The sequence below is a fragment of the Monodelphis domestica genome, chromosome 2, assembly GCF_027887165.1.
Source record: "Monodelphis domestica isolate mMonDom1 chromosome 2, mMonDom1.pri, whole genome shotgun sequence".
Taxonomy (NCBI): Eukaryota; Metazoa; Chordata; class Mammalia; order Didelphimorphia; family Didelphidae; genus Monodelphis; species Monodelphis domestica.
Window position 1 is genome coordinate 176,981,515 of NC_077228.1, and position 20,678 is coordinate 177,002,192.

Sequence of the window (20,678 nt, forward strand, 5' to 3'; positions counted from 1 at the left end):
AATTTGAAAATCCTCTATTTAAGAAGAAGGCCAGAATCAGACATCTTATTTCTTAACATCTGTACTTCTTTTAAATTTCTCCATCATGTTGGATATTTTACCCCTCCAAATCTGCCACATCATTTTTCTTTTGTGTGTTGTTTTCCCCTATTAGACTGTCAGCTAACCTTAGGGGCAGATTTTTTTTTTTGGTTTAGTCTTTTTCTAGATTCCCAGTGCCTGGCATAAATTAGGCACTTAATAAAATACTGACTGACAAACTCCTGAATTTGTTTGGAGTCACTACATCTGTGGGGACAAAATGGCTAAATTGTGGTAAAAGAAAACAGAAACCTACATATGAAGACTAAAATTAGTATTACCTCTTCTCTTCCCAATAAAGTGTGTGCTAAAATTTCTGAGCTTCCTAGTGACTCATGCCTATCTCAAATTAAAAGAACGCTATAAAAATAATATAACCCCCCTCAAACTTTTGCTGTAAGTTAAATGTATTTTGGGGCAGGGCAGCAAAAATATATAATACAGATATCACAACAGTATTATATTTGTCAACAAGGACATGGATGTACTCAAACCACACTGCAGACTTTAATGCTAATTCTTTGACACCAATACAGCTACTGCAAGAGAGTTAAACCTACCTCACACAACATTCTACTGCACGAAACCAATGAAGCATCTCATCATGTAGAGTACACAACTGAAGGCAGGACAGGAAAACTTTCTCTGCATCACTGTACCAACCTGCATCTGAGAGAAAGCCACCTAAAAAAATAAGAAAACCAAACTATTTTCAGATAATTCCAAAATTACTTATTTCCCACATTCTATGAAACAAATTAATGACATGGAAAATGGGATGTTTTATATCAATTCTAAAATAATTTGGAATTTAAATAATAAGAAAATAGGAAATAATTTTATAATTAAAAGGACTTAAGGATACTGGTTACCCAGTACTAAGAAATCTACATTTTCTAGATAATTATGTATCACTAACTAGGTAATTAGGTAACATTTTAATCCTGCAAATTCTTGAGGCCTTTCATAAGGAGGAAAAAGTACTTCAAATAAATTCATGGTAAAGGTGAAATAAAGACTGAGAAGGAAAAAGGTATTGTGAACCACACAATTTATTTAGGTGCTTGCAGCTTTTCATCTCTAGTTCAATGGATTTAGACTTGAAAAGGATTTCAGAAAGCATCTACATCTAGTTCAATACTCTAATTTAACTAATGAGGTTAAGGATCAGAGAGTTCAAGTGATTGGTCCAAGGTCATAGAGGTAGTAGTAAACAGTATAGTTAGGATTCAAGTCTTGGTATTTCCCTACTCTTTCACAGTGCCACTAAAACCTGGCTATAATGTCCTTGAGAATTAAAATCCGCAATTTTAGCAACATCATCCTAGACCCAAAATGAGTTAAATAACACTGATTTAAAAACTGGCAAAATAACACAACTGTATTTGAACATGCTTTATTTTATATATCTTCAAATAAGTGATAAGTAACACTCTTTATATGAAATTCCTCTACAACATTCAATGTTTAAATATCTTTTAGCAAATATTAAAGCCTAGAAAACATAGTCTATTTTATACTTTTGCAACCTACACAATGAAAGGTTTCCAAGCATCTGTGTATTCATGTCTGCCATATGTTTCTGGTATAAAATTTGAGATAAAAGGTGACTGGGAAAGAAAATCATCAAGGAATGATTGGTAGCAATAACAATTATTGAGATAAGATAATTGTCCCCAATAGAATATTGTACATGGATTTGTGTAAGTCATGTGAAAATGTTACGTAAATGCCAAGGTAGAATGAAAAAAAATTGAATTTGATAGTCAAAGGACATGAGGTTTACATCCTAGCTCTGCTACTCAATTACCTGTAAAATGGGACTAATAACTTAAAGACTTAAGTCTGCAAATATTATCACATTTTATCCTTATAACAACCCTGGAAGATATATAATGCTATTATTCTCATTTTACAGATTTGGAATTTGAGGAAAAAGTTAAAGTAACTTGTCAAGGATCACACAACTACTGAATGTCTGAGGTTGGAATTGAACTTGGGTTTTCCTAACTCTAAGTCCAATGTCTATCCACTATTTCACTTAGCTGCTTAAATAGAGTATGCAAGATGCTTTGTAACCACAAAGTGCTACATAACTACATAGCACTCTTATTAACATGCTGGAATATACTGGGAAGTTGGAAAGACTGTGGAGAATTTTGTAAAGTTTGACAAGTCTGATTCTGATTTACAAGAGCATTATATAATACACATTGTTCTATTTTTCCTATTATTTACCTAAAACAAAGCCAATCTGGATTGCTTTTTCTTTCACTGTAGCATCTGACTCTGCTATATAAGAGCACCGTCTACTGAATGAGTAGGCCAAGACAGAAGCAACTTTCACACCATGATCCATCAAAGCCTGGAAACAGTGATGAAGCAAATGTCTAAAAAGGGGGAAAAGGCATTCAATTAAAATATCATGTCTTAATTATTTTGGAAGATACTGGCATGATTTTTAAAAATAATGCTTTTTGTTTTTTAAAAGTTTTGAGCAAAAATAAGTTGCTACTTTAAAAAGTATAAATTCATTTCAACACATATAGCTGTAAATAGAATACAGTAATATCACAAGATTAACTTGAGAAGAATCAGTTTAAAATGACAACTTGGTTTTGAATATGTACCATATGGATTAAGTCAAACTAGAGACTCTATTCACACAATTCAATATGTACTTTTATGAAATCAGCAAAGATTATATAGAGATGATAATAACAGTATCAATGGAAATGCCTGCAATCAAAAAAATCAAAACATTTATAATAAAAAAGAAAGGTAAGGGTTCTGCTTTCAACAATAAGATGAATAATTTTACTCAATAATATTAATTGAGTATTCTAGGAACTTGAATTTGAAACATGTCCAAAGAAATGATCAAATTAACTGATTCTAAAAATAATTTATAGTAACTATTAAATATTTTGTATCCTGGAAAGATTTCCCAAGAAAAAACACTATCCTGGAATGACTTCTCATTAAAATATATCATATAGAATATACTATTGAAGTGGTTGCTTGGGAAAAAAAAAAGAACATTTGTTTCTCTAATTTAAGTTTTGATACTAAATTTTTTAAAATTTATAATCCATGCTTAGTGTTCTATATAATATATTATCTAGAATAGAATAATATAATATGGAACACAAATAACTGTATTTAGGAAATATTTCAAATACTCACCTTTTGTCTAAAGCTCTCAACACTTTAGCAAAAACTTCTAATTCACAAAATTCGCTACCCAGCTGACATAAACGGCCTTGTTGGTAAAGCTGAAATAAATAAAATAAAAACGTATTTTCTCCTTCCATTATTAAAAGCCTGTATTGGTTACATAGTCAAATAACAGTTACATTGTAGAAATGTGCTAGCATTAGTTTTTTTGCAAAGTACTTTTTGTGTGAGTTAGGTAGCCTTCCTATCCTTCCTCCAATCCCTTCTTCCATTATTTATTTCTGTCTTTCCTAATTTTTTTTACTATATTTCCTCATCTTTTTCTAGAATATAGACTATAAATAGAAACAAAGATGGTACAGTTAAAGTAATGAATACAAATGTTTAAATACAAAAGTAGCCAGATTCATTCTAAGGAACTTTTTACAACTAGGAAGAGGATCATTTCTTTGTCAAATTCCAACTGGAATTATATTATGTATATATAATTATAATAAAATTATTTTTGATTAAATAACCAAGGTCATTCCTTTTAAGTAGCATTTTAATGACAAATGTTTCTTGAATTATATATAAAAATGAAAATATTCTATGATCACTGAGAACCTCATTCCAGGGCTTTACTTTCATCCTAATATTTTATTTAGTGAAAAGAAACAACATAAGCAAGAAATCATCAAATACTTTAAAAAACAAATGATCTTTATCAGAGAAGTACTATATTGGGTCTACAATGTACTGCATTCTTTTCAAGTAATCAGTAAATATTTATTAAATATCTAGTGAGGTAATTCCTGTTCTCTAGGTGCTTATATTCTGCTTTGGGCAGCATAAACAAAATAAATGCTGTTTTAAAAGATAATTAAAAAGTAATAAGAGGAGGAAGACCTCAATGGTTGGAAGAATCAGGAAAGATTTCTTATAGTGATGCTTGAAGGAAGTAAGGGATTTTATAAAGCAGAGTTAAGGAGAGAAAATAGTATATGAAGAATGGATGTTTAGTCCAAAGGCATGAAACTTCGAAAGAGATGGGGTGTCATATGTGAAGAAAAGAAAGTCAGTCTGGTTACACCATAAAATGTAGCCACATACACTATAGGACTAAAATAATTTTAACTTTCACTTATTATTTTGGCATCTGGGGAAATCTACCCAGGCATTTGCAAATGCCTTCATGCCCCCAAACTGACTGGCCTGGCCCTACAAGCAGTAATTGAGTCAGTTGACTCAGCTGTCAACTTGTTCTACAAAAAAGAAAATGAGTAAAGAAAGAGTAACATATGAAATAACATTAATTACTGCTACAACTTCCAGGAAAGTAGTCAGCTATCTGTTATGCATGATGAAGATGCCTAGCCTTGAAACCTGATAGGATTAGAAGTTGTCTGCATCTTTAAATACAGGGGAGCTGAAGTCTAAGATAGGAAGAAATTCAATTACTTTAAAAGCCTTTATTCAACGCCTATGACATGCCAAGCATTGTCCTAAAAGCTGGGGATACTAAGGACAAAAACATGGTCCCTTCATTTAAGGAATCTACAGTTGAAGGGGAGAGATAATATGCAAAAAACAAATTAAAAAAAACAACAAAAACCCACACATGCAAGATATACATACAGTATGTAATCTATGAGGAAATTTGTAGTTATGGCTAATATGAGAAAGATCAGCTGGTATGTGAAAATATCCACCTTACAATGTTACAATAATAGCTTCCATACAGTTAGGATACTTGCTCTCCTACAGTCACATTCAGGAACAGAGTATACTTTTTCTGTGAGCCCATCAAGTCTCTAATAAAAATATGTTGTAATACAAAACTGTATCTACATACTACTTTTGAAATCAGTTAATGAGTTGTAGATTTAGAATGCTCCATGCCTTAGAAGATAGTCTTCAACTATGAAATGTGGCTTCTGTCTCATCTGAAACTTAAACCCAAATTCATCCCTCTTTCAAATTTCCCTGTTTCTGTAGAAGGTACCACCACTCACCCAGCTTCCCAGGTTTGTAATCTCAGAGTTAACCTTGGTTTCTCACTCTTACCAACCCCATTTATTCAATCAGTGTTCAAATCTGGCTGTTTACATTCTTTCATTAGTATTAATGGAATCAGTAACTTAAAACACAAGAATATAAACATTTTAAAGAGCCAACATTACTATAAATCTCAAAATTTTCCTTCCAAGGAACTAAATTATTTTAATGTGCTGATATTGACAGGTCTATCCCAAGTCACACTTCTCTTATTTACCAAATACAAGTAAACAATTAGACTAAAAATAATCAGGATGCCAAGACCAAGGCCATATATTTAATTTGTTTTATTTTTAAAATCTTTACCTTCAATTTTTTCCAAGGCAGAAAAGCGGAAAGGCTAAGAAGTGGGGGTTGGGACTTGCCCATACTCACATAGCTAAGTGTTTGAGGCCATATTTGAACCTAGGACCTCCTGACTCTAGGCCTGGCTTTCTATCCATTGAGTCACCTAGATGTTCCAACCTGTTTTCTACTGTAAATCAAACATTTCTTGTTTAAGACAGGAGACTCAAATCAACCACTGAAAACAAGGGATGTAATAGATAAAAATGCTAGTTTCTCAGCAAAAAGACTCATCAGCATATAATCAGAGCTCAGAATTTCTTTGGGATCATAGTTATGAAAACATATTGTGTAACTGCACTTTGCCTTCACACAATCTTAGGCATTCACAACCAACATACTGCTTTTGAATTTAGGCTTTTCCATCTTTAATAGGAACTCTTTAATGAACAGGAAACAATAGCTTTTAGAATCAGGCAACAAAACTTGGAAGAAGTTGCCACCCCAGTCAAAAGATATGTATTTCCAAAAATGTTTTCACACAAACTAAGATAATCAAAACCTATTACACTTTAGTCGTTCCATTTGCCAGCTTAACTTCTTTTTTTAAAACTACATTCTACATTGTGAAAATAAACATTTAATCATATAGCTCTCCTTTATAAATGTATTCTAAAATTGTTACAAAAAAGCTCTGTAGTTCTAATGCTTCAGATTTTAAAAATAAGATTCTATATAGCATTAATATTACAAATGGACCACAGAAAGTACTAAAATAAGAAATGAGCCTGTGCCCTTTAGGGATAATATTTACAAAGTACAATAAAATATTCTGGAAAATGGAAAATATCTACCAAAATTTTTATATGCTTTTATAGCTTCTATTTACCAAATGCAAATGAACAATTCAACTAAAAACAATCAGGATGGAAAAATTTTTTTCACCATCAAAGACAGTAGTCACCATACCTACACTCCAAAAATAAGTTCCAGATGAATGGAGGTAAAAATTGTACTAAATAAGCATTTAATTAAAACGCCTACGGGACAGATACTATACATAGAAAGATAATACCAGAAATAGTTCCTGCTTTATTTAACAAGTTTGAGTTTTACACACATAATCTTGCTGTTATGTTTGACATGGGGGTAGATGCAGGAAGAAGGATTTCATCATTTTATGGTTATTCCACTTTGGACAAGCTGTGGCTGAGATGTTGGTATCATAGCTTACCTCCAAATTCCATAACAACAATTTAAAACAGAGGGATTTTAACCTGGAGTCAGTGAACTTGAGAGTGTGTATAACTGAATTTAAATATATTTTATTTTAATCATTTAAAAATATTATTCTAAAAAATCTATAAGTTTGTTGGAAGGGTGCATGACACACAAACATACAAAGACTGAGAACTACTGCTCAGGACAGATAGATAAAATAGATATATAAAACAACCAAAAACGAATAAAAAGATAATAATTTCTATATTGCAAATAGATTTTTAGATGCTATTAGAATTCAGTGTAGGGGAAAAGCTGCTATGGGATGGCACCTTACAGACATGCTTAAACGCAGAGCATTTTTTCCAGCAAAATGTTTAATCAGAAATCAACTTGACCAGCAATACAAAAATTAAGGCCTTCAAATGGTTTATTTATCTTTAAATACTCTTTTTTCTGATAATTCTATAGATATTAGTATCAGTCACATGTGTTACACTATAGTAATATAATTAACTGATTTTCATTATATGCAAACTTGAAATATTCCTTTCATATCTTTATCAAGTTATTCTTTATTCTAGATGCCAAATTCTTAGTAATTTGGTCTTCAAAGGGTAGAAAGATCTAGCTTGTATCAACATGTTTTATTTTTAAAATCTTACTCCATGTTTCCTTTTCAAAACTGATCTACTGCTACAGTGGAAAAACTGTGACTGCCATTGATTGAGTCTTATCAATTTTACCATCACCAGTTTGGCCTAAATTTAGATACCATGATGTTTTGAATAATTTTTTTAACTGTAACTGTTCATAAGAACATCAAACATATACATAATAAGGTATTCTAAAGTATAAATAAATTTCTGTAAAATAAGAATCACCTTTTAAATTATTCTTTGAAAATCACTGTAGCTATTCATGCATTTCAAATATTAGATCCTCTCAAAAACTAGAACAAATGGTGAGTAATACCAAAGAGTATGATATGCTAATTTGACTTCTGCACAAGTTAAATTTAATCAGGCTACCAAAAGAACTTCTACTTTAATGCTACATTAAGGCATAGATGTACCCCTCTGTGCTTTCTCAAAGATTCCAAGTTAAGTTTAGAGAGTCTTATTACTAGACAACCATAGAGTTGAGAAAGGTTTTAGACACGAAAACTCTGAAAAATATAAAAATCCCAAGTGTCTGTCACATCAAAGGGGTTTTAATAAATGTTGGTTGATTGGCTGATGTTAACTAAAACTTGGGCTACAAGTAAATAGAACTCTAGGAGCTGGATTGCTTTTCAGACGTAATCTGATTCAATTCTCTCATTTTACAAAATGAAGAAATAAAGTACAATATGAAACACAAGAGCTATTGCTACTTTAGATGATACTAACAAAAGTATATTATAAAAGCAAGGGAGAAGTTCCATTGTATTTTTACTGTCATAGAATATATATATATATTTTTTTCTTTTAAATATTATTTTATTAGGTCATTTTCAAACATTATTCATTAGAAACAAAGATCATTTTTTCCCTCCCCCTCTCCTCCCATAGCCAGCACATGATTCTTCTGGGTATTACATGTGTCCTTGATCTGAACCCATTTCCATGTTGTTGGTATTTGCATTAGGGTGTTCATTTAGAGTCTCTCCTCAATTATATCCCCTCAACCCCTGTAGTCAAGCAGTTGCCTTTCCTCGTTGTTTTTACTCCCACCATTTGTCCTCTGCTTGTGGGTAGTGTTTTTTCTTCTAGATACCTGCAGATTGTTCAAGGATATTGCATTGACACTATGTCTATTACGTTCGATTGTACCACAGAGTATCAATCTCTGTGTACAATGGCGAAGAAAGGTATGGACTTAATAATTATTGTGCAGTTAAACATCACTAAAGGTTCTTGAACAGAAATGACAGAAAAAGCAATCTTTTAGGGAGATTAAATGTGGCTTTGGCTTGCAGAAAAATTGAAGAGGGCAGAGGCCAAAGGGAAAATTAAAGTAATTCAGGCACAAAGCCTAGGATATGGAATAAAAGGAATGTATAAGAGACAATATTCAAAATAAGAATGAAGAGAACTTCTTTAGTGAATGAACTTATAGGATGCCTGAAGAGAATTAAAAAGAATGAGGACCAACTTCTACACTGGGGTCATGAAAGAATGGTAGCATTACTATCAAAAAGGCAAAGAAATTAGGTAGAGGAGCCTGTCTTTTAAGACATGAGAGATGGGGAAGAAAGGGAAAGGAAGAGAAGCTTAGTTTTAGATATTTTTAACTTTAATTTCATGACTAGACAAGCAGATAAAAACAAGATTTGGCAGTTATCAGCATTAATGACAGTACATAGAGAGGACAAGAACACTAGATTTGAGCCTAAAAATGCAGTTAAAGGATGGAATGAAGAGTTATTATAGCAGAAGAAGCAATCACTGAGACAGGACCAGAATAGCAGTGTCATAGAAGCCAAAGAAAGAGGATTCTAAGAAAACCACTGTTAAGAGAACAGGAAAAAATGGGTAAAACAAATATAGACTCTTATTTGAAAACTATCACATAAACAGAGAAATAAGATGGTAGTCAGAGGTAGTAGAAACAAGTGATGATTGTTTTCTTGTTATTTGCCACTATCATTTAAACAATTTGGGGAATCAGTTCAATTCTATTCTCTAGGCTCCTTTGTTCCCTTGTCCTATTCTGCCTCCCTTGTTAAATCACAACAGTGTATGACTCCCACAATTCCTCTCCCTTTCTTCCTCAACTTGCTGCAGAATAGACTGGATTCACTACAAACATATGCTAGGTAATTTCAAGCAGGCCCACAATGCAGTAAGGTAATCTCCCTTTCCATTAACCACTGACTGTTCCAAGCCTCAATTCTATCATATCACCCTTCTTCTCACCTTTGCTGAGGTTCTTACCTCATATGTCCATTAAAAAAAAAAAAAAAGCTTTATTCTCAGCAAGCTCTTTCCTCTCCCTTCTTCATTTCAAATCACTCTGACACCATCCCCAACTATCTTTTTCTTGGTACAGTCTCTGTACAAGTTGATTAGGTTATCTGATAAGGTGGCACTTTCTTTTTAACAAATTTAACTAGTATACCTTCAATTTCACACCTTTCCTTCTCCAGAAGGTAATTCCCATCATTAACCAAAGTCATCTGTTAGTTCCTTTCCTACTGTTTACAAATACTAACATGTCCCACCAACTTACTTCTTGAAAAAAGCCTTCTATTCCGGATACAAAATTTTGTTACTTTTGTAAACCTTAAAATTCCTTAGACTTATAAATGTTGGAAATCACTTTCCCCAAGGTACATCTCCCCCCATCATTTTGCAGAAATGGAGAACTATGGATGTGCAACATTAGCCACACTTTCAAGACTTGGTAGATGTGTTGGTTAGTTTTGATGAACTATGGTGAGTTCTCTTTTTTTTTTCTTTTATTCCAAAGGATAAATTACTCAATGAGGGAGTGAGAAATAAAGGAGAGAATATTCAGGGGCAGGGAAATGAAAATGATATTTTTAAAAAACCACATATTTAGATCATTCTATCAGAGGGAGATGTTAAATAAGCCTAGATATTTAGTCCCTAGTTTGGACCTTAAAACTGGGTGATGACATTCAAACTTTTAATATGCAATGTTTTACTTAACAGGGTTAGGGGAGTCCCAAATCAATTGTTCTTTATCTCTTCTCTCCCAAAATAGAAAGAAATAAAGGGGGGCAGCTGGGTAGCTCAGGTGATTGAGAGCCAGACCTAGAGATGGGAGGTCCTAGGTTCAAATCTGACCTCAGATACTTCCCAGCTGTGTGACCCTGGGCAAGTCACTTAACCCCCATTGCCTAGCCCTTACCACTCTTCTGCCTTGGAATCAATAGGAAGGTAATAGAAAGGTAGTGAAAGGTCTTCTTCCTCACAATTCTTCACCTCTGCCTCCCCAAATGCCAAGCATAGCATGCTAAAAAACCATAGAGCTCAAGAATATTGTTGATGACCCATAAATGGCACTCTGATTACAAAGTTAATGAGCCAAGAATACAAAGAACATGAGGTGCTTGCACCTCACAGTTATCTTAGTAACAAAACAGGAAAATTACAGATTCCAAATTCTAGCTATTAAAAATTTTTTGGACCCAAACTGCTGCATTCCTATGTTCTTAGTTAATTTTCTTTTAAAATTTAACATGTTTAACATTTTCAAAAAACCACTGGCTTACTGAAATAATGTTTTTTAAGATTCTCAAAACATCAAAGGTAAGAATATTACAGAAAAAAAAAACTATCTACACATCAAATTTTTGTTTCCTAATACATGCTTTGCCATTTCTTCTTGGTACTATTCTTAATTGAGAGCCAGGCCTAGAAGGTCTGGGGTTTAAATCTGGCCTCTAACACTGCCTAGCTGTGTGACCTTGGGCAAGTCATTTAACCCTCATTGACTAGCATTTATCACTCTTCTACTTTGGAACCAATACACATGATTCTAATAGAGGAGGAAAGGGTTTAAAAAAACTCATTCAAATTATATTAATCAATATATGTATGTATGTACACACACACACATATCAAAGAGAGAGAGAGAGAGAGAGAGAGAGAGAGAGAGAGAGAGAGAGAGAGAGAGAGAGAGAAACAGTAAGACCTCTGAATTTGGAGCCAGAAGATCTGAGTTGTAGTCCTTACTAGATTATCCTTTACTAGGTTGGACAAATCATTTCACAGCTTTAGGCCTATTTTGACTGTAAAATGACTTGCACTAAATAATCTCCAAGGTCTCTTCTAGTTCTAATATTCTGTGATTCAATTACTTTCTGACTCAAAACTCTATTTGACTCTAAACTCCTTGAAGATCCGGAAATTAACAATTTTCATCCTTTCCTGGTGCCCAACAGAAGACCTCTCCAGAATAAGACCTTTCTTATGAAATGACTGACCAAAACTGTGAATTGAAAGCTCTAAACTGCAGTGTTAAGTTCTGGTGTCTTAAAATGAGCTCTTTTTATGACTACTCAATAAAGGATAGCTTTCAGTTCCATTCCTAAATTACAAATCACAAATTATTCTTACAACCCATGGTGCTGTCATATCAATAAAGCATTTTCTATGTATCCAGATTATGAGTTGGATGCCCTATTGGCCTAAGCAGGCACAATATTTCTTTTTTGGTATAAAAGAATGGACAGATGAGATTTTACATATAATTCAGATGTGCCTAATTGGCCATGTAGTATATTGTCAAAATAAATTTTATTATTTCTACTCTTGCATAGTTTCTTCTTTTCCTTATCACTTACCAACTATTATTGATGATGATAGCCCTCTCCATCCAAGTGTCATCATTAGAGGGTAGGCCAAAAGACGAGTTTAAAACAAAAATAGTGCCTTGTGAAGTATTTGCTGTATCACAATTTGGAGAGTAGACTCAGAAGATGTTTTAAATGGTGCAGTGAGCTTGGATATTAACAGCACAGTACATGTAGAACTTCTATTAAAGTAGATATTTACTACATTTGAACTATAAAAGATTGGGAGAAAAAGGAATCTAAGGAGACAAACTATACTTTAAATCTTACATGATCCCAAACCCTACAAGTGCATTAGCAAAGAAAGACCAGTAGAGTATTTGAGAAAAGATGAGACATTTATCTTTTGATAACAGAGAATTTTTTTCTTAAAGAATTTGCCTGTCTTAATGAACCTGGAATTCAGGAATGAATTGTTAAATATCAGATTAAAAAAAATTCTTTGCCATCTTTAATCACAGAGAGGACACAAAGGTATATTAATGTCAGCATGCTGTCAAATGCCAAAAAACATTAAAAATGAGCAAATTATGGAACTGACATCTTAGTACTACTTGGTAGTTCCCTGAATTCCACTGGCTTTTCCAAAGATTTTGATTTTGTTGTTCATGAATATCAAGGGAAATATATAACCAGAATTAAACATTCAAAATCTGACATAAGCTTTTACAGACTGTCTGCATTAGAAAAGCAAAGACAAAATCCTTTGCTATACACTATATCTTTAATAAGTTGAGGATTGCCCAATTATGTGGTTATTCTTGTGCCTCCCACTGAAAATTATCACAGATGTGTATATGCTCCACATACATTACATTTAATTTTGTACTGCTTATTGTTTATTTTGCCATTTGTCATGTTCTTTGCAGGTTCATGTCCATGGCAGTTCTGCCTTTCTAGAACAAGGAAAGATCTGTAAAAATTCACTTTGTATGATACATATAATAAGATATAAAGACTTTTAACTGAAGATGATCTAGTATTTCCATTCCTTCCCAGCTGCTAACATTTTAATTTCTCAATTGCTCATCCCTTTTTTTAGTCCCATCTTTTCTATATGCATTAGCATAATTATTAAATTGTTGGTATCCTTTATGATTAAGGCAGTGGTTTCCAAACTTTATAGAGCAGTTCATTTTTATTTTTTTATTATTTTTTATTTTTTTTAAACCCTTACCTTCCATCTTAATACTGTATATTAGCTCCAAGACAGAAGAGTGGTAAAGGCTATGCAATGGGGGTTAAGTGACTTGCCCAGGGTCACACAGCTAAGAAGTGTCTAAGGCCAGATTTGAAGAGCACTTCATCTAAAAAAAATCCTCACCTTCTTCTCTCTTACAGTCAATAAGTATTGGTTTAAAGGCAGAATGAATAGTAAGGGCTAGGCAATTGAGGTTAAATGACTTGGCTGGGGTCACATAGCTAAAAAGTATCTGAGACCAGATTTGAAGATCAGATTTTGTAAAAATGGACTTGAATCCAGGACTTCAATCCCCAGAAGTCCTTGGTCCACTTCCCCAGAATGCTTTGTAATATCACTGAACTCTCACCTGGGCCGAGATCGAGAAGGGGTATTTAACCTGATTGGAAAGGCTTTTGCGGGTCTTTCCTGTTTCCACTTGCAAGCAGACGCGGCTCTTTTCATAATGTAGGTGAGGTTGTCTAGGCCCCTGGGACTAGACATGTGCTTCTTATCCTGTATTTTCTTTAATCCTTAATCTTCAATAAACCTCTAAAAATATAATACTCCTTGCAGAGAGAAACTAATTTCTACCTGTCTTAGTTTCCCCTAAATTTTAATCTTTACAGTTTGAACCTAGTATCTCCCATGTCTACGCTTGGCTTTCTATCCACTAACTCATCTAACTGCCCCTGGAGTACCTCACTTAAAAAAATATTGTCATATTTCCCACACTTCTCACATTTGGCCTTACGATAAACTTGCTCATGAATATCATTCACTAGGAAGTGGGGGAAAGGTTGATTTTTGAGAAATAGTAGATCCAGGATGAGGTTAAAGACATCACATACATGTAGGGATGGGGGGAGTAAATGGGAAGGCAAGGTAGCTGTAGGAGTAAAATAGGCTCTAGTCTCATCCAATCTTGCTGGTGAGGGACATCGGTTCAGCATTCTCAAAAACAAAGTTCATGGCATTATTAAATGGGTCAATATCAGAAATGAACCTGGGGGGAAGAGGAAAAAAATGATCTTTGTTTCCAATGAATAATGTTTGAAAATGACTTAGTAAAATAGTATTTAAAAGGAAAAAAAGAGAAAGAAATGAACCTGACTTTATCAGTGAAAATGACATTTTAAAAAATGCATTACTATCAGTTTATGGCTGCACCTTAAGGACAATAGGGCCTTTCCATTTCACTTGCTACTAAAACTTCCTAAATATGTTGATTAGAATGTGACCATCTTGAGAAGAGAGGCTATCCTGTTTTTCTCTTTGTTTCTTCAGTGTTTTGCATATAGTAAACACTTAATAAATGCTTTTGCACTTGTTCATTTATTGGCAGGCACTTCAATGAGTCCTACTCTCCTCCCTCTGGCACAGGATGCAAGTCTTCCCCTGGTTGCAGGGGCCTGCGATGACAGCAGTTTCTCTTTGGACCACTGCCTAAGGATGGCATACACACCCCTTTTGCCATCTGCCATTTTCCAGTTGGAAAACATTTAAAGTATTACTTGGTTTTGTTGCATATGAGCTGAACTTTTGTTTTCATTTTTAAAAGTGGATGTGTTGGAGTGTGTATAAAGACAAACATATTAATACACTGTTGATAGAAAGCAATTGGGAATTATGTAAGAAAGGAAACTAAAATGTTCTTAGCCTTTTATACTAAGATACCAATGTCAAGTATATGCTTCCAATAGATCAAAGAAAGAAAGGTTCCATTTATATGCTTCCAATAGATCAAAGAAAGGTTCCATTACTTATCAAAATATTCACAGAATATATTTTTTTTAATTTTGCCTTCCATCTTAGAACCCAAGACTTCCCATCTCTAGGCCTGGCTCTCTAACCAATAAGTCATCCAGCCACCCCACCCACTCACCTATCCCTTCAGTACTTTTTTTTTTTAAACCCTTACCTTCCGTCTTGGAGTCAATACTGTGTATTGGCTCCAAGGCAGAAGAGTGGTAAGGGCTAGGCAATGGGGGTCAAGTGACTTGCCCAGGGTCACACAGCTGAGAAGTGTCTGAGGCCATATTTGAACCTAGGACCTCCCATCTCTAGGCCTGGCTCTCAATCCACTGAGCTACCCAGCTGCCCCCGCCCTTCAGTACTTTTAATGACAGAATACTACAAAGTAGATTGTTGAAGAGGGACTAAATAAATTATAGCATATTAATACAAAATTATTATGCCATAAATAATAATTTTTAAAATAAGATTTAAATCAACTAATGCAGAATAAAAGCAGAATCAGGCAAACATGACTACAAAAAAGTAAATGAAAAGAACAAAAGAGATGAAACTGAAATCCATTAGTCATTATAATGACCAAGCTTAGATCCAGAAATAAAGGAAAATGCCTCTCTGTGACAAGGAATCACTTTTAAAAGACTGATATATATTAATTTAAGGTCACCAAGGAATTCAGCTATGTAATTCCTTAATGAAAACTCAAGTCAGCCGTCAACCTTTTATGGAGTTTTAATTACAAACAGGAGGAAGAAAGGTATTAGAGATAGAGAGATAGAGGGAGAGAGAAAGGGGAGAGAAGGGAATAGGGCTTAAATACCCCTTCTGTTTAGGTTGGCCAAAAGGCCCAAGCCCTTAGATAGCTGGGGCAATGAAAGGAGATCAGTCCCTATTACTCACGTGACCAAAAATGGAGAAACAGTCTCAAAGGCCCCCACCTTCAGCTTCCTTCAGCACAAGCTTCTCAGAGCACACCACAACCACTCCGACCAACTCCTCCACCACCCCCCTATCCTTAAGGAAACCCTCCAAGTTCCCTCCCCTCAGTCCTCACATCTACCAATCACCTGTCCATCAATTTCCCTGTGCCAATGGAGGCTCTAGCTTAACCCAGGACCGCCCAGAGGTCTCTGGCTTTGCACATGTCTGTTGAAGGTCATATTTTCAAATGATTAAATCTTTGATCCTTTGCTACAGCCCTTTCTAAATCCTGTTAACCTAAGTAGGGTAGAGATTGGAATAATTAAATTTTGATCTAGGCTGCAGCCCTTACTCAATCCTGTTAGGACTGAATAGGGTGGAGATTGATTCCAAGTATCTCCATTGTATCAATTCTAAAATCAATCATGACTCAAAGAAATTCCTGTTCTATGCTTAAGCATAGGTCAAAGTCCTTTCCATTGTTCAGCAAAAGGTTTCTGTCCTAAAGTAATCTTAAGAAGGGAGGAGAAGGAACCTCCCATGCCAATGGGGTTCACATTCCAATAGTCAAGACCCACTATCAATAGGAAATTTTTCAAGTATGAAATTTCCCAATGGTGAAATTTCCAACATTTATAAGTCTAAGAAATTTTGAGGTTTACATCTCTCTCCTATCTTTGTAGCTCTAGGAGAGTTAGTGGTGCATATATTGTCAGACTTCGTGGATGTGTTGTTTAGCTTTTCTAAATTACTTTTTTTTCTTTTTCATGGTTTAAAGGAATGGTAGACTATAGTGTAACATAAAGGTTATATAAAAACAAAATGTAAAAAAATTAGTTAAAAAAGATGATGAATGTATTTAAGCAGAGTTTTACTTTTAAAAAATGCCCACTGATTCATTTTCCTATTTCTCCAAAATGGCAACACTAAAATGTTTTTTAAAAAATTTACTTCCCCCAATTATATGTAAAAATAGTTTCCAAAATTTTTTTCAAAGAATATTGAATCTCAAATTCTCTCCCTCTTTCCCTCCCTTTCCACCCTGCCATTTTCCCTTAATAATACTTTTGTGGAAGGAAACAGAAATTTTAAAAAAGGCGAGAAAAGCTTGCTTTGGTCTGGATTCAGATTCTATCAAATCTTTTTCACTGGAAGCAAATGGCAATTTTTTTCATCATGAGTCTTTTGAGATAGTTTTGGGTCACTGTATTACTGATAATAGCTAAGTTATTCACAGTTGTTAACTGTACAGTATTCCTGTCACTGTATACAATGTTCTCTTGGTTCTACTTATTTCACTCTGGTTCAGTCCATATAAGTTTTTCCAGGTTTTTTCTGAGCTCTTTCTGCTTATCATTTCTTACAGCACAATAGTATTTCATTACAATCATATACTAAAACTTACTCAGCCATTCTCTAACGGGTGAGTAACCTCTCACTTTCCAAATTCTTGTCCCCCAAAAGACTTATTTTAATGATTTTTGTACATATTGGTCTTTCTCCTTTTTGTTTTTTCTCTCTTTGGGATACAAACTTAGTGATAGTATTGCTGGGTCAAAAGATATATACTGTTTTATAGCCCTTTGGGCAAAGATCCAAATTGTTCTCTAGAATGACTAAATCAGTTCACAACTGCCCTAAAGTGCATTAATGTCTCAATTTTCCCATATCCCTTCCAACTTTTATCATTTTGCTTTTCTGTCATAATAGCCAATCTGAGAGGTGTGGGGTGGTACCCCAGAGTTGTTTTAATTTATAATTCTCTAATTAATAGTGATTAAAGCATTTGTTTGCATGACTAAAGAGAGTTATTTTATCTTAGAACTGCCAATTCATATCTTTTGATCATTTATCAATTGGGGAATGACTTATTTTCATTATGTATTCAACTCATTTCTCTATGAATTTCAGAAATGAGCCTTTTATTAAAGACTTGTAAAAAAACTTTCACCATTTTGACTATTGTATATTACTCTCCATCCTATCCGCCCACCCCCCACCCCATTCAGTTCTGACCACTACAACTATACTATACTATATAGAGCAGTAGTTCTCAACCTTTCTAATGCCATGACCCCACAATACAGTTCCTCATGTTGCAGTGACCCCAAACCAAAAAATTATTTTGGTGGCTACATCAAAACTAATTTTGCTACAGTTATGATTCGGAATATAAATACCTGATATGCATTATGTATTCTCATTGCTACAAATCAAACATAATTTAAACACAGTGATTAATCACAAAAACAATAATTATATGTTGAGAAATATTAATCCAGCAGGAGGCAGCCAGAGCGCTGGGGCCGGAGGTAAGTCCTGCCTGGAGAGGGGGTCCGCAGACGCTACCTCCTTCTTCCTGTCGTCTCCCTCCAGCTCGAGCTGAGGCTTCACTTTGCTGGGGTTACTTGGCTCCATTATCCGCTCCAGGAGTTATCCTCCAGGACTCATTCTTAATCCCTCCGGAACCAGCGCCAGGGTGCTCTCTCTGGGTCTCTGAGTCCGGTCTCCAGGCAACAGGGTAAATCCATCGCCCCTCAAAGGGGAGGGCTGCCGATAGGTAACTAATATTAGTACAATATGCGGGCAGCAGGGTCCCCATTCTTTCCGAGATCTTGCTATAAAGTAGCGTGATTTCTCAGCGGCTAAAGCCATAGGAAATATCCTGCTGGGGTGGCGACCCGCTGATAATAGAGTATAATTTCTTTACTGATTGTATATGTTCTTCCCTCATTGAAGCAATTCCTGTGAGGTAAGGTTCACATGCTCTCCCTCCCTACCTCTCCCATCTTCCCCTACACTGTAAAATCTCTTTCATGTCTCTTTTATATAAGATAATTACCCCATTCTATTTTTCTCTTCCATCTTCTCCCAATGTATTATTCTTTCTAATGCCACAATTTTCTTTTAATATCATCCCATTATATTCAAGTCACACCAGTGTTTTCTGTCTATGTATACTATTTTTAACTGTCCTAATAATGATAAAGTTCTTTGGAGTTACAAGAATCATCTCCTTATGAAGGAATATATGCAGTTTAACCTAATTGTATGTCTTTTGATTTCTCTTTCCTGTTTACTGTTTATGCTTCTCGTTAGTCTTGTATTTGAGGGTTAAGTTTTCCATAAAGCTCTGACTCTTTTCATCAATAATGTTTGAAAGTCCTCTATTTCATTGAATACTCATTTTTTCCCTTCAAGGATTATGCTCAGTTTTGCTGAGTAAGTGATTCTTGGTTGAAGTCCTAGCTCCTTTACCATTGGGAATTATCATATTCAAAGTTCACCAACCCTTTAATAGAGAAGCTGCTAAATCTTGTGTTATCCTGATTGTGGCTCCACGATATTTAAATTATTTCTTTTTGGCTGCTTACAGTATTTTCTACTTAGTCTGAAAGTTCTGGAATTTGGCCATAATATTCCTGGGAGTTTTCCTTTTGGGATCCCTTTCAGGAAATGGTCAATGTATTCCTTCCATTTCTATTTTTTTCCTTTTTGTTCTAGAATATTGGGGCATTTTCCTTGATAATTTCTCAAAAGATAATATCTAAACTCTCTTTTTGAACACAGCTTTCAGGTAATCCAATAATTCTTAGATTATCTCTCCTGGATTTACTTTTCCATCTTAGTTGTTTTTCCCACAAGATACTTCACACTTTTTTTTTTAACTTTGTTTCTTGATGTCTCATAGAATCAGCTTCCACTTGCTCAATTCTAATTTTCTAAGTATAGTCTTCTTGAGTAGGCTTTTTTTAATCTCTTCCATTTGGCCAATTCTACTCTGTAAAGAGTTTTTTTCCCTCAATAAATGTAGCCCTCTTTTTTCTATGTGGCCAATTCTACCTTTAAAGAAGTTCTTTTCTTCAATGAATTTTGGTGCCTCTTTTACCAATTGGTCTATTCTTATTTCTGAAGGTATTAATTTCTTCAATATTATTTGTGCCTCCTTTACCAAACTGTTGACTCTTTTTTTTCATTATTTTCTTCTATTACACTCAATTCTTTCCCCTATTTTTCTTCTACCTCTCTTATGTGATTTTTAAAATCCTTTTTTGAGCTCCTCCATTAATTATTTTTGGGACTGAAGGCAATTCATATTTTTCTTGGAGATTTTGGATGTAACAATTGTGTTTGTTATCTTCTGAGTTTGTTTTGGTCTTCTCTATTACCAAAGTAATCTTCTATGTTGGGGTTTTGTTTTGTTTTGTTTTCCATTTGCTCATATTCCAGCCTTTTTATTTGATTTCTCCTTTTGTTTAAAAAACTGTTAAAGTTGGACTCTGTAGCTGTGGTGAAGGGAGCACTGTTCCAAGCTTCAGATTCTTTGTGTACCTGCCTTCAAAGCTGACACTGGGGATCTATCTACTTTCTGATCTTCTAAGGTGGTATGATATAAGGAGAGATGTGTTTAATCCTCTCCCGGCCTGTGCCATTATGGTCTGTGAGTAACCATAAGCACTCTTTTGCCCCTTGGAACTGTGAACAGGGTCACCTGTTCCCTTTTAGCCACAAGCAATGTATTCTAGTACTCCTTCTTATCCTGAACCTTGCCCCAGGACTGCTATATGGATCTGCATATAGGCAATGGATGAAAAGTCTTACACCCAGAGGGAGCAAATGAACCTTTTTAATGTGCTTCTGAGCAGCTGTCTGACCCCTTTTACTATCTGTGGCTGAGAGCTACAGAAGCTTTTGCTGTGGTTTCAGCTACACCCA

At 34.5% G+C, this 20,678-nt stretch overlaps 1 protein-coding gene across 1 annotated transcript in view; it reads right to left on the minus strand.

The window, feature by feature from the left end:
* APPBP2 (amyloid beta precursor protein binding protein 2) overlaps nt 1–20,678 on the minus strand; it is a 52,264-nt gene that overhangs the window by 21,058 nt on the left and 10,528 nt on the right. The window contains exons 2-4 of the mRNA XM_003340197.4: nt 3,268–3,356; nt 2,320–2,471; nt 642–765 (exon numbers count right to left, since the gene is read on the minus strand). Coding sequence (XP_003340245.1) covers nt 642–765; nt 2,320–2,471; nt 3,268–3,356 — 365 coding nt within the window. The remainder of the gene's footprint in view (nt 1–641; nt 766–2,319; nt 2,472–3,267; nt 3,357–20,678) is intronic.